Source organism: Prinia subflava, chromosome 5 (assembly GCF_021018805.1).
Source record: "Prinia subflava isolate CZ2003 ecotype Zambia chromosome 5, Cam_Psub_1.2, whole genome shotgun sequence".
Classification (NCBI taxonomy): domain Eukaryota; kingdom Metazoa; phylum Chordata; class Aves; order Passeriformes; family Cisticolidae; genus Prinia; species Prinia subflava.
In genome coordinates, this window is record NC_086251.1 from 56945744 (window position 1) to 56965092 (window position 19349).

General features: G+C 43.0%; 1 protein-coding gene across 8 annotated transcripts; it reads left to right on the top strand.

Moving 5' to 3' along the window:
- The first annotated feature begins 1011 nt into the window (after window positions 1-1011).
- Window positions 1012-19126, top strand: WDR89 (WD repeat domain 89). Of its 8 annotated transcripts, none has more exons than XM_063399546.1 (3): window positions 1012-1707; window positions 1834-1851; window positions 17563-19126. In XM_063399546.1, the coding sequence occupies exon 3, from the start codon at window positions 17584-17586 to the stop codon at window positions 18751-18753; it is 1170 nt and encodes a 389-aa protein (XP_063255616.1). In that variant the 5' UTR covers window positions 1012-1707; window positions 1834-1851; window positions 17563-17583; the 3' UTR covers window positions 18754-19126. The 8 variants fall into 8 exon arrangements, with proteins under 8 accessions (XP_063255616.1, XP_063255614.1, XP_063255617.1 ...); XM_063399547.1 differs by lacking the exon at window positions 1012-1707 and adding an exon at window positions 11984-12061 and having other exon boundaries at window positions 1792-1851; XM_063399548.1 differs by lacking the exons at window positions 1012-1707; window positions 1834-1851 and adding exons at window positions 11431-11493; window positions 11984-12061.
- The last annotated feature ends 223 nt before the right edge of the window (window positions 19127-19349 follow it).

Below are 19349 nucleotides of genomic sequence, written 5' to 3' on the forward strand. Positions count from 1 at the left end.
CAGAGCTGCATCCCTAACAATGATACTCCGTGACTCAGCACCATTGGTGTGCTATCCAAAAATGGTGTTTGCTGTCAATGCAGCTGCATTTGTCTGGGAGCACTGGGCACCAAATCCGTGGCTGTGAACTGCAGCATTCCAGTTGATCTTGCAGCTGTTTTCACCACATGAACAATGAACAGAAGGTATTTGATGAATTTGTGGCAGCTGCTCCGGGAAACTCAGATGAGAAACTACCAGCTGAAAATATTATTGTAATACTGGCATTTGCAATACAGTCTCACAATGAATTTTGTGTCTCCAGTGAAATCATCTGTGTCCTGTTTGGAAATCTTCAGAGTTAATCTCACCAGTGTGAGCAGATTTCACTTCTGGGTGACAGCTCTGGCAGGACGAGGCTTCACAATGAGGAAAAGGTATTTACTATGAAAACAGAAGTGTGTAATTTGGGTCTTCATGCTTTGATGTATTTAGATATTTCTCTATGTTCAGTGCACTGGAAAAATGTCAACCAAATAACTGTTAAGGAGCAAAAATGTAAAAAGGGGCACTTTTTCATGGCAGTAGGTGAGCTGTGCATCTGTGCCTCAGGAATGCAAGTATCTGCTTCTAATAAACTACTCAAAATGTTGCAGAGTGATCAACAGCAAAGGGTAATCTCTGCTCACAGACAGATAACTGCACTGGCAGAACATAAATACATGCATTATTTATGTACCTACATCAGCAGAAATAGTAATAATAGAAGTTATACTGGAGCACGTAGAATTAGAATTTTGCACACAGGTAGTGACAGACAAATGAAATTGTCAGTATTTTGAAGTCTTTTGATTGAATTTCTGCTTTAAGGTGACATTAAACTGAATTACAAGGTGTTTTTTATACTGCTCTATGGTCATTGTCTGTGTAACCTGACCATATAATTTGGTTTAGCTAAAGCTTTTTTTATCTTGCTAGAACAATACACAGTGAGCTTAAATGCTTAGATTCTAATTTTAAAAAATGTAAGTGCAAACTAAGCTAATGAAAATACTTATATGTCTAAAAAAGTCTTGAAATTATTTATTTGTCCATGACGTTGGTAATATTATTCACATAATTTATCAAAAAACCCATATATATAAAAATAAACATACAAATTATTTTCCTCACTGAGTAGCATCCATCCAAGGTCATGGATTAATGCTACTCCTCAGTGCTGAACAGTAAATTCAGAGTAGAACAAGGAATTTTGAATTATAAAACCTGGGACAATATTAAATAAAACATTAAAAGAGGCAAATGTTCGTTATGCCATCTTCCTTTTCATAGCCTGGAAAGTAAAAAAAAAAGAGAAAAATACTATTTGGAAGTTTAATTGGGGAAAAAAAAGCCCTGCCAGCGCAGTGTGTCACCCCGGGGCACGGCCCCGCTCCCTGTGCCCGCTGCCGCTGCCCCCGACCCGCGCCATGTCCGAGCGCAGCCGCGCCCCCGCCCCGGGGCGGGGCTTCCCGCGCCAGCCAATCAAACCGCGCGCATTGCCGGCCGGCCCCGCCCCCTCCGCCTTTGCGCCAATCCTCTTCCCGTGCGTCGCTTCCTTCCCCGCCTCCATAGACGGAAGATGGCGGCCGCTGCAGCCAATGGGGCAGCGGGGGCGGGGCTTGCGGAGGCCGCGCGGCGCCCACGCGGCAGCGGCGGCCGGGGCGGCTCTGAGGGACCGGGACAGGGACCGGGACCGGAACCGGAACCGGGACAGGGACAGAGACCGGGACCGGAACCGGGACAGGGACAGAGACCGGGACCGGGACCGGGACCGGGACAGGGACAGAGACCGGGACCGGGACCGGGACCGGAACCGGGACAAGGATCCGGGTGAGGAGCACCGGGGGGGACAGGGACCGGGACAGGGATCCGGGTAAGGAACAACGACAGGAAACAGGGATTAGGTTCTAGGCAAAGAATACCGGCAGGGACAGGGATCCCATGGAGCACCCGGGATAAGGATCCGGTAAGGAACACCGGCAGGGAACGGGGATAAGGATCCAGGTGAGGAAAACCGGCAGGGACAGGGATAAGGATCCAGGTAAAGAACACCGGCAGGGAACAGGGATAAAGATCCAGGTAAAGAACACCGGCAGGGAACGGGGATAAGGAGCTGGGTAAGGAACACCGGCAGGGAACAGGGATAAGGATCCGGTAAGGAACACCGGCAGGGAACAGGGATAAGGATCCCTTAAGGAACACTGGCAGGGAACAGGGATAAGGATCCAGGTAAAGAACACCGGCAGGGACAGGGATAAGGATCCGGTAAGGAACACCGGCAGGGAACAGGGATAAGGATCCCTTAAGGAACACTGGCAGGGAACAGGGATAAGGATCCGGTAAGGAACACCGGCAGGGACAGGGATAAGGATCCAGGTGAGGAACACCGGCAGGGAACAGGGATAAGGAACACCGGCAGGGAACAGGCTGCCCAGGGCATGGTGGAATCACCATCCTTTGGAAGAGCTCAAAATCGTATGGATGTGGTGCTTAGGGACATGTTTTAGTGGTGGCCTTGGCAGCGCTGGGTTAATGTCTGGACTTGATCACAAATGTCTTTTTCAGCCTTAATGATTCTGTGATTCAGTAAAATATATGTGTTAGGAAGTTATATTGGTAAGCACCAGGTGACCTCGCTCAAATTTGGTGCAGATGGAAATCTTTATTATTGATAGTAACAATCTAAAACAACAAAAAACCCATAGCCATACAAATCTGGAAAAGATCAGAAAAAGAAATGAAAGTTGCAGTTTGGGTTTTTTTTTGTTTGGTAGTTTTACTCCCTTGGGGAAAAAAGGAAAAGAAACTTTTTATGATTTTAAATAAAAAAAGTAGTTACAGAAACTACTGCCAAAGCTGTGATATGCATATCCTTAAATTATATTTTATATAACAACAGATATCTCTACAGAAACTACTGCTAAAGCTGTGTTATGCATAACCTTAAATTATATTTTATATGATCAACAGATGTCTCAAAGTATTGCAGAATTAACCTTTCCTACAAGATGCAGGGAGTGGAATAGTCAATTCTGTGTTATGTTACTGGCTCATATTGGTTATAATCCTATAATTCTAAGTTTAGTTTTCCTAGATATATGCTACATATTTGAAAGAATGCAGAAACACAAGCTCTTCTTAGTATGCTGGTTTTTAGATCTGTAAAATCTTTGTTCTTAGAACTAAGTTTTGTCAATGCCTTTTATTTCCTAATGTTTTCAGTGGGTTTCCTGTTTGAGAGACTCATCAGATTTAGTGCAGTGTGTGTGCAGAGCAGCTCCTTGCAGATAATTGTCACTATCAGCAGTAACTGAACAGGTTTGTGTCCATGTGAATCCCATAGTTTATAGGTGCTAATCTTACATGATGCTTGTTTAAAGTTTGAATGTTGGTTTCTGTTTGTTTAGAGACTGGTGTAGCTGTGTTTTCCTCCAAATATCTTTTTATGGGGTTGAGGAACAGCCCTGTAGGGAAGGGTGGGCCCAGAATTCCTGGGCAGCCTCTGCATACATTGACATGACTTGGGGCTGCCTCTTTCTTCTGCAGTCTCAGATCTTTTGGAAATAAATACATTCATTTTTTTCCACAAAAGAGTTCTTCTCTGCATGGGATGATTGATGATGTTCAGGTGAATGTTTTTTTAAAAAAGAGCATAGAGTCATAGAATGATTTGTATTGAAAGGGACCTTAAAATCTCAATCCAACCCCTGCCATGGGCAGGGACACCTCCCACCAGACCAGCTCCTGGCCTGGAACATTCCCAGGGATGGGGCAACCACAGCTTCTCTGGGCAACCTGTGCCAGGGCCTCAGCACCTTCACAGTAAAGAATTTCTTCTTTACAGAAGAAAAAAGTAAAGCCCTCTGTCAGTTTGAGTCCATTTCCCCTTCTGCTGTCACTCCAGGCTCTTGTAAATAGTCTCTCTCCATCTTTTGTTGCAGGCTCCCTTCAGGTATTGGAATGCTGCAGTTACGTCACCCCAAAGCCTTCTCTTCTCCTGGCTGAACAATCCCAATTCTCTCAACCTTTCAAGATGATTTTAATTTTTTTTTTCTTTCACTGCATCATTTTTGCAGGGCAGCCCTGGGGTCTGGTCTGTACCTGGCTGTGTGGGAGGTCTCCTGAGAAACCAGATGGTTGTTACCTGCTGGCAGCATTTCCCAGCTTTGTTGTGCTTTTTACTAGAAGTATAAAAATAATGGTATTTCCAAGCTTTTCTGGGAAAAAAAAATGGGCAAAACAGAAGGAAATCAGCACTATGGTGCTGCTCAGCTGTGTTGATACCAAGCTGCCTCTGCAGACAATCTAAGACTTGTGTTTATTTGGTGAGTGAAACATGGTTTTTATGGGGCCCAGCTTCCCCTGTGTAAGGACAAGCCCATTAGTGGCTTTCACACAGACATTAAAAAGAAATGTTGAGAATTGTGGATGAGGGACTTGGCAAGGTTTTGCAGTGTGCTTTTGCACTTGAGAGCAGTTCAGGTGCAAGGTGGGCATTGGAGGACATAGGAAAGGCAGAAGAGGAGCATATTGCCCAATCCCATGTGGAATTAGGAAATTCAACCTCAGACACACCTTTGCTCTCCTCAGGGACCTTCAGCCAGACCCAGCACCCACTTCTCCCTTAGCTCTTCCCCTTCTCATGTCCCTGCAACTGTCCCCTTTCCTTTAGCAGAGGAGTTAAACACAGGAGTTACATCAATTCTTGCTATTCCATTTTCCTGTCTTATTTCCTCCTGCATTTAATTTGGGGTTGGTTAGTTAAATATTTGTGGAGGTAACTTCTGCCCATGACTGACACAGTGCTTTTTTAGCTTCTTAAGTGAGTGGAAGGTGGAGGGACTGGGAAATGGGATAGAGATGGGTGCTTTGGTAAATAAAGCTTTAGACTGGGAGTGAAGGATGTCTGATGCCAAAATACTGCCTTGGTTGAATTGTTTCTGTGATATATTTTTGCCTTAGCTGATACTTCGATGCAAGTTTTAACCAAATATTTTGGTGAGAACAAAGCAGGAATTGGGGATGGGAAAGAAGAAGCTAAGCCAGTGTACAGGACTGTAAAAATCACACTCAAATTGCAGCACAAACGCTGGGTAATTCCATTAGGCTGTTCTGAAGGTCCCAGCATAGAATGTGTTTTCTGTCCTAAGTCTTGCAGGGTGAATCTTTTCAACAGCCAAAATAATTCAGAAGTATTGGCAGGAAGCAAATATTTGCAGCTGTCCATTTTGACAAGTTCATATTATGCTATAAACTGTTCAGTCTGATAAATTTTGATTCTGTTTATGTTAGGTGTTAAAGCCCAGAAGGACTATTACATTTTCTAGTCTTATTTGCAACATAAACCATCTGTACTGTTGTTTATACCCTTTATGGACTTTACATTAATTTATCACTCCTTTTTCACATTAATCTGAAAGCACTTCCTCCAGATTGTTAATATTATCAGAGTTTTGTATTATTTTTTTATCACAGTTTGTATTGCTGAAAATGTTTTGAGGTGACCTTAATGTTCAGTTTGAGACTAAATTTGCAGCAGATGGAGGACTGCAAGTATTTCAAAACTTACTAGTTCCTATTGTTTTTCTCTTTGAGACTTGTTTTATATAAGAATGCACTGTGGCCTTGAAAGAGCACTTGCTATTTTTTTTAAATTCTGTAGTTTTCCAGATAAATTAAAACCTAATAAAAACATCAAAATAAAAGGGTTCTTTGTTTAATACGGCAACTGAATCTTATCTGTGAAAATGCAGATGCATTTTCTCTTAGATCTTAATGCTGTTTTAAATTAAATTATGCAAATCTAAAATTAGTTTTAAAGTAAAATGATTGTTTTGCTGTATTGTTTATAAACTTTCTTGCAATCGCTTTTTTTAAAGCAGAAACCTATTTTTTTTTGTATTTTTAACTGATTAACAGCTTTTCACTTGCTCCTCTCTCTGCAGCTCACCATAACCACTGAGATCTTTCTTTTTTCACCTGCCTGTTATTTCAAGGCAAAACCAGTGCTCAGTGTCTCATTAAAAATAAGATACAAAAGCGCTGTACAATTGGTGAGCAGTTAAATTGATGAAAAGACAGCCCAGCATTTAATTAAAATTGGCTCACTGGCCAATTTTATTGTATGCTGGCAGTACCTGCAATAGGAAGCTTCAGATATTGTTCTCTTTTCAATAATTTGAGGATTTTTTCATGATAATAATTTGTGTATCTTTGTTGCTATGGCAATGAGTGGGAGAGCTGGAATTAAGTGTTATTACTCCTTTGTGCAATTAAAAGGGATGAGCAGCCGTGAAAGCAAAATTTCTTGTTTAGAAACAAGCAGCTCTTAGTAGCAATTCTAACTTACTTGAGTTTTTATGCAGTTTATGATGGTGTTTTTTGAGGTAAGAAGATTTGATTTTAGCTTGTTCTGTGTCTGTCAGGATATCTAAGGAAATACATGATTCAGTTTTCAAAGGGAGAAAAACAGATTTAAAGAAAAGTTAATTCTTAGTGTTTAATTGTTTTCTTGGGCAACAATTACCTTGCATGTGAACACTCCTGCTAAAGGAATGTTTGTGGGAGATAGACAAGAGTGTGAGATTGAGAGAGGAGGGCTTTTGTGGGTGCTGGGTTTGGTTGTTCATCCCTGTTCCCCAGGAAATGGAGTGAAGGGTGTTTCTGGATCAGCACTTGCAGGATGCTGAAAGAGCAAACACAAATGCACACAAGTCACTTCCCTGTATGTTTGTGTGTGCCTTGCAGGGGCATATATGAGCCATATCTTGTATTATTATGAAGTCTGAATGATAAAAATCTGTGGATTAAAGTCACCAATTGAGACTTTATTAAAGAACGTGTATATTTTTAACCTCTATAAAATATTATCTATGGTTCAGAAAAATATATATATATTTCTATGGTTCAGAAAGAAAGTTGTGTTGTAGCTGAATGTGGTTGGGGTTTTTTTTCTTCCTTTTTTCGTGCTAGGCAGTTCTAAGCGAAGGCTGTGATTTTTGATTAACGATCTGATTTGAGGAACGGAGGCTTTTAAAAGGCAGAAAAAAAAAATCAGTGCTTTATTAACGCTCGGGTTAATTATTATTGGATCGGGTAAATCGCGACTCCCGCCCTGGGGCGGTCACTGGCGGCACCCGGTGGCCGAGAGCGGAATGACAGCCCCCGACAGTCTGTCCCAAACTCTGCGTTTTCCACCCCAAATCCTTGGCGTGAATGTGGCTGTGTGCAGGGGCTCAGCTCCTGAGGCCGCTGTCCCGACAGCTCCAGGAGCAATGGAGAGGAGGCCACCTTCAGCTGGAAGCTGCTCTGTGCACTGCCCGCCCTCTTACTGAGGTCCTAATGCTGCTTTTGAAACCATGCACTGAGCAAATATTGTGTCTTGCTGTTGTCTGCCTGGCAGAGTGCTATCTTCCAGAAAGGAGTGACGAGCCAGCTTATCTCAGAGCTGCTTGTTTCTCAGTCTGCCTTCCTATTTGGGTTCTCTGCTGTGCAAGGACAGTGGTGGGTGCCAGGCTGGCGGGGTTATAAAAGACAGTTAAAGTTTTTACCCCCACTGGTAGAACTGGGAAGTATTTTGTAAGATAAACTTTATGATTTCTGCTCCATATTTTATTTATCGCCAGTTTATACTCTTAAACTCTTGTGCCAGTATTGTTCTTGAGTAGCTCCCTTCCCTCCCCAGCATTTATTCCTTTGATGTATTTGTAGATAGTAATCACATCCCTGCTCAGTCTCTGTCTTTGCCAAGCTACACAAGGCACAGCATCCAGCTACTTCTTGTGAAATAAACAGTCCATTACCTGCATCAAACCCTTCCTTCTCTGTACTTGATTATGGCTTAGTTATCAAGACATTGGCCTCAGCAAAGGGCTCTGCTGGGAGGCTGCTATGACCCTCTGAAATATGGGTTTACTTAAGCATTGAGAACAAACATGGCTTGAGAGCGGGGTTATTAAAATGCCAAAAGCTCTTGACTTTGCTTCTTTGCTTATATCCCTGTCTTATTTTGGGACACCAGGCTGCTGAAGATGTTGGAAAGGTGTTTGTGGATCTCAGAAAAGTAAGTTCCACACCTAGGTCTTTGGGGTTTGTGAGTTCTAACAAAAACATGGAGTTCTGTTTTTGCCATCAGGGATTGTCTGTGTTGCTGCATAAAGCAAGTCTCTTGATCAGAAAGTCTGGAGTATCAATACCTGCACACTTTTTCCTTTGTCCTTCCCTTTCATGATTTTATTTCTTATGACTGAGACCTAAATCACTTAAAGAGTGAAAAACCCAGTTGAATGTGAATTTCCAGTGGAGTATGGAAAACCACTGTGCATTTGGGTATCCTGAAAAGTAAAAGCTGGGTTTTTTTATCTTTTATGGCCTTGGTGAAGCTGCTGCTGGAGTTCCATGCATGGCTCAAGAATAAACACTAAAGGCTCCTGAAAACAAAGAGCTGAAGAGAGTGCCTTGCATGGGTTCAGTGTCCACATCCCTTATGCCTTAGCATCTTTTGTGGAGACTCAAAAGTAAATTCTCCTGATCAGGATAGGAGCAACATAGCTCTGAAACACTTTATTTCAGCCTCTTCCATCCTCCTCTTGTCACTTAGATGACATATTTTCCTTTTGTCTGCTACAAAGCATTGAAAATTGAGCTTAGGGCATGCTAAAGATTCAGCAGAGCCTCCAGCTGTCAGACTGTGCACAAAGAGCGTGTTTTGGAAACTGATAGTCTGTGAACTGTCATGGGCACACAGGGATCTCAAGTTTCTCTTGTTACTTTGAAACTGGAGAGGGTCTGACAAATTACCTTGACGTGGGGATGTTCTGGAGCAGCTAAATATAAAAAGAATGGATACTGTGGGATGTGACTGGCGAAGACACCTCTGTGATCTGCAAGTTCTGGGCGAGCAGATCAGGGAAATGAGGAAAAGTCATTTCCCTGCTTAGGCTTGGCAGATGCTTGTGCCTGTGTAATACATCTGGAACTGCTTAGAATTGCTTGGACAGTGATGTTAGAGTGAAGACAAGAATTATCAAGCACACAAATGTTGTTTGTCTTTTATTCCCCTCTGTCTGCACATGCAAGGAATTATCTTCTTACCTGTTCACCAGCTACTGATTTAAGCTTGGGCTGTTAAGAGGAGAGTCTTGAAAACGTAATAGTTTTGTGTTTTGAAGAATGAGCTCTGATAATGAAGTGTACTTAAGGTAAATTACTGTTGTGAAAGAATTTCTGAAATATTCCAGTAAATAAAACATCTACTTTATGTCATTGTAGGTATTTTGGCACCAGTGTGTGGTAGTAGAAGTTCTTATTCCAATTACAGCAAAGTTTCTTTATATACTTTTATTAAGGTTGCTGTGAAATTCAGGCTGAACGAGGCTTCCTGTGGAGTAGAAATAAATTCTTTGGCGGAGTTTCAGCAAATTTTATGAATCTTTGGGAAGTCTTCTTACTTATTTCCAGGTTTCTTCTATATGAGGATGCTGGTAGTAAGTGGCAGTGTCCAAACTGAAGGAAATAAATGATGTTGTTTCAGAGTCAATAAATTATTCATGCAGCTGTGTAAGTAATTTTTTCCTTTCACTTTTCTCTGCAGGGTGGATCACTGGTGTTGCCTGTTCATGTGGGGTTTTGTTCAGCTTAAAATGGCCCTGAAAATCATCGCTCTTAGAGTCCTTTCTTGTAATCCCAAGCTTGAAACAGCATCAGAGCAGTTTCAGATTGTGGAATTTGCATGTGCACCATGGTGTCACAGTGACTTTTGCATTGTATCTTTTAGTGTAGACATTCAGAACAAGGCTTTTTCTGTGAAAGTGTGCTGCTGACTGTACTCACTAATGTTTGTGTGCACAAGGATTGTGAGTTGGGCAAACGCTGTCCTTGTTTCACTGGTTGGGAAATTGAGGAGTGAATGTTGGCCCTTGCTGGGAATTGCTGAGCAAGCTGTTCTGCCTAGGACAGTCAGGACTAGGAAGTGTTCGTAGGCCAGGCTGTTGTTCAAATCCACTTAGATAAATACTTTATTTCTGTCTTATTTGACATGACCATCTCAACACACAGCTCTCGTGCCAAATCAGACAGCAAAGCTGTTGGACCTCTTCACAAATTAAAATGCTGTTAGTGAGCATGAACCTCCTCTGAGCTGCTCGTGGCTGCTGTGTTGAAATGTGAATGGATCAAAACTTAATGCTACATGCAGGTGACCATTGTACCCCCTGTGTTTGATTTCCAGCAGCTGTTGGCAGCCTGTTATTTGAGAGGCTGATTAGCCCTGGCTCTTCTTTCCTCTGCTTGTGGTTACAAGAAGTCATCTCGGCATGATGCGTGCGGTGGGAGGTGCTCACAGGAGAAAGGAAATGACTTCTCTCTGGTGTCTGTGGTCTGATGAGATCAGCACAAGGGCAGAAGGCTGAGACTTGGGTTCTCTTCAAGGTTTGCAGCAGACTGGCAGGATAGCTGTGGTCCCAATACAGGCAACAGGCACAAGCCTCATCTTTGACATCTTTGAGCCTTGCTCAGTGCAAAAGCCAGGGCCCAGCACTAGGACAGTTTTCCTGTTCTCTAGAATCCACCTGAGGATGCAGCATTTGTTGTTCACCTGTTCAGAGGCTTCTGAGAGCGCAATTTAGGCATAGATGAGCTTTCAGACTGTTTTTAAGTACAGTATTCTTTGCCAGAAAAAAAAAGAAGATAACATAATATATAGAATATATAGAATTGATACAAGCAGCCCAATTGCAGTATCTCTTTCTGTAATTTACCCTTTGCCTGCGACTCTTTCAGACCTGCCTTTATAAAATAGGATTGCTTCTGCTGCAGCTTCTGCCAGCTTGATCTGAGAATAGCCCCTGGAGTAAAATAGAGCATCTCTTATCCTCTTATTACTCCTTTATTGGATGACCACCTCACCCACACCTGCAAGCAGCCGCATCCTCTACCTGCTGAGGTCACTACAAGGAAAGCTCCCCTCACAGGGAGGTTCTTGGTTGGGTCCAGCTGCTCATGGCAGAGTGGGATTTTGGGGACAGCTTCCTTTGTGGCTCCTCTGTTAGTAGGTCTGTGTCACCAGCATGGAATTGGATGAAAAGAGAAGACTGAAAAAGGAGTATTCTCAAACATGTTTGAATTATTATTTTACACGGTTTCTTTGAGTATTTAGAAACTGTGTTTCCCATGTTTATGTCAGGGTCTTCTAAATTGTTCTGGAGAAGGCAGGTTGGCAATCTGAGCATCATATTTTAATAAATTTGCCTTGATTTTGAAGTCAAAAGTTGAAATCTGGCATTTTTATAGTTTTGTGTAGTGCTTTCTATCTTATCTGAGTTTTTTAATTGTACATTGGATTATCCTACACTTTTTCAATTGGTCATCTGATCTTTTGCAGCTCTTTACCATCTCTTTGGTTCATGAATTTCTGTCAATAGGCTTTCAATTACTCAAATTTGAATGTTAATTCACTGCACTTTGGACCTGAAGGTATGTCTAAATGTTCTAGATCTCCAGATCTCTCTAGATCTCCACCATATTTTCCAGTGCTGGATGCAAAATCAGGATAGGTCTTTCTAGTTTGAATGCAGAATCTTGCACACACATACAAAAAACAACCCTGAAAGTTTTCTTTTTGATGAAAGTAGTCACTGTTTGGTTTTTGTGATCTGTGCATGTAAAGCTGTGCTTGATCCAATTCAGAAGTTGTTTTTGCATTCTCTCTCTCTATGGATGTCCAGTATAATATTCAAAAGAGGTTTTGTTTCTGTATTGATGTGAACACTTTCTTATGGTCCCAAAAGATGAGTTCAGAACAGTTGTAGTTTCCACTTTTAAATTACTTTTTTAAATTTTTGAACCCAAATGCATTGAGCACCTAGGCCTTTTTCCCTTTATTCTCTTTGACCTCTGACTCCTATTTTTCCCTCCAACCAATACTGTTTAAGGCTATTTCCTTGGTTCTCTCTCCCACCTACAGCTCCTGTCTCCATTGCTAAACAGGATTGTACCCCAAAGCCCAGTCCTGGTGGGAGGCCAGGAATTGATTTCATGAAAGGCAAGTACCTTGGTAGACCTAATTTTTTTGATCTTCCCATAGACTTTATGTTTTATCTTTTTCCTCCTTTCTATTCTACTGATACAATTTTCTCTGTACTGCAAATGAAGAATTACATGGAGCTACTTTCTGACTGTGCCTTACATTTGGAAGCAAGATGTAGCTGATTGGAGAGGATGAAATAATTCTCTTGGCAGTTACATCTTGTCTCTGCACTTCAGCATAGCCTCTCGTGCATTTTATTCCCTTCCTGCCTGACTAAATGCTCTTTGCCTTCAGCAGGCTTTGTGGGAATGCTGGAAAAACCCCTCTCCCTCTGCTTGGGTGAAATAACAAACCCAGCTATGGGAGAGTGTGTGCTGGAGCAACTGGGCATCCTGAGGGGCATTTTGTGCCTGCCCTCTGTGCTGAGATAATTTGCTGGTCCATCTTCTGCTGGGGAGTGGTGCCAGTAAGGAGAGGTCTCCGCAGGCTGCTGCATTGGGGAAATGCAGCACTGATGTGTTCTGCCTGCATTGGAAAATGCAGCACTGATGTGTTCTCCCTGCACTGGGGAAATGCAGCACTGATGTGTTCTGCCCTGCACTGGGGAAGTGCAGCACTGATGTGTTCTCCCTGCACTGGGGAAGTGCAGCACTGATGTGTTCTCCCTGCATTGGGAAATGCAGCACTGATGTGTTCTCCCTGCATTGGGAAATGCAGCACTGATGTGTTCTGCCTGCATTGGGAAATGCAGCACTGATGTGTTCTCCCTGCACTGGGAAATGCAGCACTGATGTGTTCTCCCTGCACTGGGAAATGCAGCACTGATGTGTTCTCCCTGCACTGGGAAATGCAGCACTAATGTGTTCTGCCTGCCTTGGCAGCTCTGCTCCAAATGCAAAGCACACGTCCTGTGCATGCACGAGCTGCCTCCCGCTGCCCAGAGCTCCGTGTTTGTTCTCAGCTTGCTCTGGAACTTTTAATAATTGTGAAAATGAAGGGAGGGTCTGTTTGTATTGTTTATAGTAGGAAAGAACAGTGCAAGATTTCATCTGCTGCTGTTCAGATCCCTTGCTATTTTTGGTATTTGACCTCTGCAGAGAAGATTGCCAGAACTACAGGTCTTTTTCATTTTTATTACATGTTTCTGCCCTCCTACTCATAAGTTACTCTTACGTTAGTGATTAAATCTTTGTGAATGTGCCATTTTTCCACATTTTTCTCTGTATTTTTCAAAAGAAAATTTGTATTTCTATATGTCTGTGAGCTAACATTCCCTTTTGGAAGGGAGAACTATGCAACTTGGCAGCATCTTCTGTACACCACTCAAAGGAAAAGGGAAATAACTTATGATTTGCTGGTTTATCTTTTGAAAAACGTTCTGGATTGAAGAGGACTGATGAGCCTGTTGGCTTGAACTGAAGCTGCAACATTTAGAATACTGCACAAACAGCACAGCAGTATGTGCTGGGACAATGTTAAGGGTTTAGTTTGTGCAGATAGGTGCTTGCTTTTCATTTCTCCACCACTGGAAAGGGCTGCCTTTGGCACAACTGCTTCTAGTCTTGCCGTGTGGTTGTTTCCACACTCCACCAGTGAAAAACACATAACAAAGGCATCTGAAAATCCTGTTCAGCCTCTTTGGCATCAGTTCCACTTCGTGCCTTCTATTCTAAACATCGAGTTTATTTCTTTTTAAAAGGAGCCTTGTAGGATGCCCTGGAGGTCAAAATATTTTAGGTTATTTCAGAGAACAGTATTTATTCTGAATTCCCAAGATCTAATGAGTTTTGAGTGTCCTTCCAGAAGCTTATTGTTTCTGGTAGTTGTGGTATCCAGGAGATGTGCAGGGGTTGCGTGTAACTGTGTCCTTAATTCATAGAACAGATCACCTGAGTGTAGTTCCAGAAGTTTAGGTATAATAGCATAGAAGTTCCAGGTTTAATTTATAAATGGTGGTTTTTCCTGGCCCGGGGGGGGGGGGTGGTACAGGTGTGGACACAGCTGAAAGGTTCAGCTGTTCCACATAAGGAATGGTGATCCCTAAGGATGGGAGTGCCCCTCTGTTCATGCACGAGTGACTGGTCAGAGGCAGACACCTTCAGCCAGGTGCTGGTGTGTCAGCCCAGTGGTGGTGGCGGTTTCCTGGCACCTTGACATCACCTGGATTTGGTCACTGGTGAGACTGTAGATCCAGACTGTGGGTGACTTTGCTGGACAAAGTGAAAAACCTGAATTTAAACTGCCTCGCATTCTGAGCAGAGGAGCAACCATGGGAGAAGAAGAGCTTTTGGCCAGTGCCCTCTGTGATTTTTTTGGAGCAGTCCAAGAGCAAGCTGTTGGTACAACTCTTCATGTCAGAGGTTTTGTCCTACAAACATGAGCAGTTCTCTCTGATCATCACCACTGGCTGTTGTGCTATGTCCAAAACGTTTCAAAGACTGATTTTGCCAAAGCATTCTTTGGAAAACAGATACCTCTGTTGTTGAACTTAAGGAACTAAAAGTGCTTCAGTGCAGAGGACCTTGTGCTTTGTAGGTGGCTGCAGTCCAGTGCTTAGTTATCTTCTATTGTGTTTGGAAGACCATTGTTTCCTATTTGTCTCATAAATTTAACACAGATCCTATTCCTGCCATTTAAACTTTCCCATCAAAAATACAACAGTGACTTCCCCTTCTGAAAAGGAAGGGCTGGCAGCTACACCCTGAAGTTTGAGCATGAATTGTTTATATAACCTTCAATCAGAATTTCATAATAGTCTGAAGACTTTCTTACTAAGGCAGACATTTTACTGAGTTTTTAGTAAAAATCAGGCTGCCATCGAGCACAACTTTAAGTCTTAGTTGTTGCAGTGAAAATAGAACTGAGCCCTTCACCTCCCTGATGGTAGAAATTGCACTTCTGTCTGAAAATGTGAACAGCATTTTCTGGTATTTCAGAATAGCTGTACTTAAGTCATTCTGGGCAAAAGCTTATGGATTGTGTTGAGCTAATTTTATTTCCCAGAAAATACTATTAAAACTGAATGAACCTCCTTTTGCAGACTCTGGCTTTTTACAACTTCTGGGTATTTGTAGAGTTCCCTCGCCTTCCCCAGCACTAAAAGCTCTGGCATGAGTGTTGTAGAAACTGCTTATTCAAAGATACTCTCTATCGTAGTCAGTAATATTTAAACAACTGCAGCTTGCCTTCCAAATGGATGACATTTGTCAGGAACATGTCTGTTTGAGTTTACTTGGCCTTTTGAGTAGACAAAGTCTGAATATTTAGAGCTTAAAATTCAGGTCAGCTTGGAAAACTGCATTTTTCTTACAAGAAATTTACAGAGATAACCTGATTTTTTTAGTAACCATAGCACTGCAGGAGAGCTGGTTTACAAAAACTCCTTTCTCCACCCTCAAGTATGTGTGTTTGAAACTATTTAAATAGAAGCTTCCGTTGTAATTCTTCTGTAATTCTTCTGTAATTCTTCTAAATTGATTAAGCAGTTTTCCTAATTCATAATGTTAAAAATATTTTATTTCTTCAGTTTATATTATTAATTTCCATGGATGTTTAACAGTTTTGTGTTTAAGCAGCGTAGCAAACAGCGTTTGAGAACAGTTGGCTTTATGTAATAGTTCTAGTAAAAGCCTGTTCCATTTGAGGACATACCCAGAAAAGTAAGTAAGGAACGAGTTCTGTGGGTAGGTTGTACACAGGGAAATGCCAGAAAACACGTTGAACTTCTTTGCTTCAGGGGGAAAGGAGTTTCCACAGGATGTCTGCATTTTATGGCAAAAATGACTGGTAGATGTGCTCTGAAAGGTTGCTTTGATGTAGAAGATTAACCTGGGGACCTCACTGTCAGGATATTACTGAGGCAAATCGCTTAGTGAGATTATTTGTGACTTGGGAATTAAGTTTTTATGTGTGCCTGCTTAAGCTGTTTTTTAAGAATTTGCTGGTTTGTCACATGGTGCCGTGAATATTTGTGTGCACCAAACCAGAGGAGGGAAAGCAAACCCCAGAAACCACAAACAACGCCAAGAAGAAAAAAAAAGCAGAATGCAGCTTTGTCATAGCAACTTTTCCTTTGTTTTTGGTCTCTCATGGACAATTAAAATAATTGCGACTAAAGCAAGTAATAGACGGAAACTTGAACATCCCACCCCTAAAAATCCAGCCTGGAGAATTTGCAGAAAAATTGTTGATAGAACAGCTGGGAAGGCATGAGAATATTTTCTTGCATTCTGTGTCTGCCTGATTTTTATTACATTTCTCTTTGGATTTTTTTTTAAGGGTCATTTCATGCGTGTGGTATCTGTGATTGGCTGCTGATCCAGACCTTAAGGAAATATCAGTACCAGTGAGAAATCACTGTAGTGTTGACCCCTTAAAACTTGCTGTGATTCCCTCAGTATTTGGGGTTTGATTCTTTTTAAACACAGAACAGTGATCTAATTGAACCTGTGTTTTTGACAGAAGTGGATGACTGTAATAAACATGCCTACATTTTCCTTTCAAAAATGGTTGTAGTTTGTGAACCACTAAAACCATGGCAAATATCTCTTTAAAATGTAAATGCTGCTGTGCTTTTCCCGACTCTGAATTGATGGGGTCCTTTTTGCAATAACAGAATAGAATTTTCTGTTGTGTTATAGAAAGGAAAACTATGTGTTTCCTTTTTTTTTTAGGGCATATTTTAGAAGTGAATCTGTGAGAGAATCCAAGAGAATTTTGTTTAATTTTGGTTTTGCTGGGTGAAGTTTGCATTCATGTGCATTGCTGAAATAGTTTGGGTTTCTAGGAGCGTGCAGTAGTGCCACAGAGAAATTGCCTCTGAAGGGAAGATTTTTATCAGCTGCACTAAAAGCCAGCGTTCTGTGCTTTTACAGGAGGCTCAGAAAACGTTGAGGTGCTTAATTGCAGTGAATTCCACAGGTCACATCGCCTGTTCTAGGTGGTCCCTGACTCTCTGGCAGGTGTTTCTGTGCGTCATTGAGCACCTAAATACTTGTAAAATTGCCTCACCAGGCCGTTTCAGGCTGTGGTGCTGTGTAATGTTGGTCTTGTTCTCTGCACGTCCCTCTGCACAGAAGTTCACTGAAGAAGTCTCCTGCAGTTGTACTGATGCAGCTGTTTGTGGGCTGTGCTTCTCAGAACAAAACTCACTCCTCCTCAGGTGGAGGGGATGACTTCATTTGTTTACATTTGGAGAGAACATCACGTTACTTTATAAAAATAATAAAGCAAATTTAGCTAAGTGACTTTCCCAGGATTCCCAGATAGACGGTTTAATCTGTTAAGGGGATTATCTGGTGTAGTGCTTACAGACAGAAGAGACTGAACTCCTTGAGTCACAGAGCCCTTTCCTGTTCTGTGTTCTGTGAATGGAGTTGTGCTGGGGAGGACATTGGCTTAACTGAATTTTAGCTCCTCTGCATCACCTCTGCCCCTGATGCTTCCTCGTACGTGTGTTTCAAGCTAACTCTAAGAATGTTGTCATTAAAACTCTCCTTGGCTTTCCCTTATCACAGGTTTCAGGCGTGGCTGGGGAGATGGCGGCGCTGGAGGAGGTGCAGGAGCAGCTGGCGGGCCTGCGCCTCGCCAGGCGCTGCGCGCCCCGCGACGAGCCCGCCTACCTGCTGGACATCGCCGCCTCGGCGGCCGCGCAGCCCGGGGGCAGCCGCCTCGTGGGGGTTTGCTGTTCCAGCGAATCCCTCCGGGTGCACGACGGGGAGACGCTGCGCTGCCTGCGCCAGTACCGCGGCCACCGCGGCGCGCTGCACGGCGTGCGGTTCGCGCGCACCCGCCACAGCCTGGTGTTCTCAGCCTGCAGCCGGGGCACCGTCGGGTGCTGGGATGTTCGCTCGGCCTCGCAGGAGCCCGTGCAGGTGTTCACTGGCTATCCTTCCAACGTCTTCATCAGCTTCGACGTCAGCTGCAGCGACCTCATCGTTTGTGCCGGCACGGAGAAGGTGGAGAAGGACGCGTTTCTGGTGTTCTGGGATGCGAGAGGCGTTACAGACTGTGCCGGCGCTGCTAAAGAACCCTTGGGAGTCTATTCTGAGAGTCACAACGATGACATCACCAAAATCTGTTTTCATCCTACCGAACCCAATTTGGTAGTGTCTGGCTCGACCGATGGCTTGGTCAATGTGTTTGACATCAACAAGGATAACGAAGATGATGCTTTGGTATCGACTTGCAATTCAGAATCATCAGTGAGCTCTCTTGGCTGGGCTGGGGAAGGTTACAAACAGATCTATTGCGTGACACACGATGAGGGGTTCTGCTGGTGGGACACGGCTCAGCTGGACACGGAGGAGCCGATAACCCTGCTGCACGTCCTGGATGTCAGAGAGTCAGTCTGCGCTGAGAACCACGGCCTGCATTACCTGGTGGGGGGCTTGTACCACGAAAAGGCAGGGAAACTCTTCCTGATTGGGGGAACCTCCACAGGAAACATCCACCTGATCGGCTGCAGCACCCATGGCCTGAGCCTGGTGGGGACCCTGAGTGGGGGACACTCGGCCACGGTGCGCTCCTTCTGCTGGAGCCCCACGGATGAGGCTCTGCTGACGGGTGGAGAGGATGCTCAGCTGTTGCTATGGAAACCCGGGGCTGTGGAAAGGTCCCTCACAAAGAAAGCATCTCTGAAGATCTCTTCTTCCGTGCAGAAGAGAGTGAGAGTTCACAACACCTCCCTCAAAAGCAGGAAAAAGTGAAATGCCTAAAGTGGGAATCTCTGCTGTGTAGAGCTTTCCTGGTGTTTAATCTCTCTAGGCAATACTTGGCCATGTTTTATTTGGAGGTTTTCTGTGGAAAGAACTGTGGTGCTTAAATTCCCCCTGGGAATGTATTTCAGTCATCAGAAGAATGCCTTTTATTTTTTTTTAAATTGCTAATATTAATCAGAAAAGAGTAAATGTTTGCTCCTGAGTTCTTGAGCAACTGATGTTGAATCATGTTATATAAAACTTTCTGTGGTTATTTAATGTCTCAAACAATGTTTTAAATGTGTAATACGGGCCTGTGGCTTGCACAATTTGTTACCTTCCCAATGATATTCCCTGGCACATCTAAAAAGCTTTTGTATTCCATGCTGTATTTTGCTTTCTTCACAGAAAACTTAATGAAATCGCTCAATTTAGTAAAAGATTTTGTGTCACATCTTAATGCCCGGAGGAATTACTTCTCAGTGAAACAGAAAATAAGTAGTTTTGCACTGGCACATCACTGGCTTAGAAGAAGCTCATAAAGAAGCAGCTGATAGAGCCATCTTTTTCATAGCAGATATGAATGTATTCAAACCAAACAGCAG

Coding starts and splice junctions, on each gene's coding strand:
- WDR89 (XM_063399546.1), top strand. CDS start 17,584: ATGGCGGCGCTGGAGGAGGTGCAGGAGCAGCTGGCGGGCCTGCGCCTC.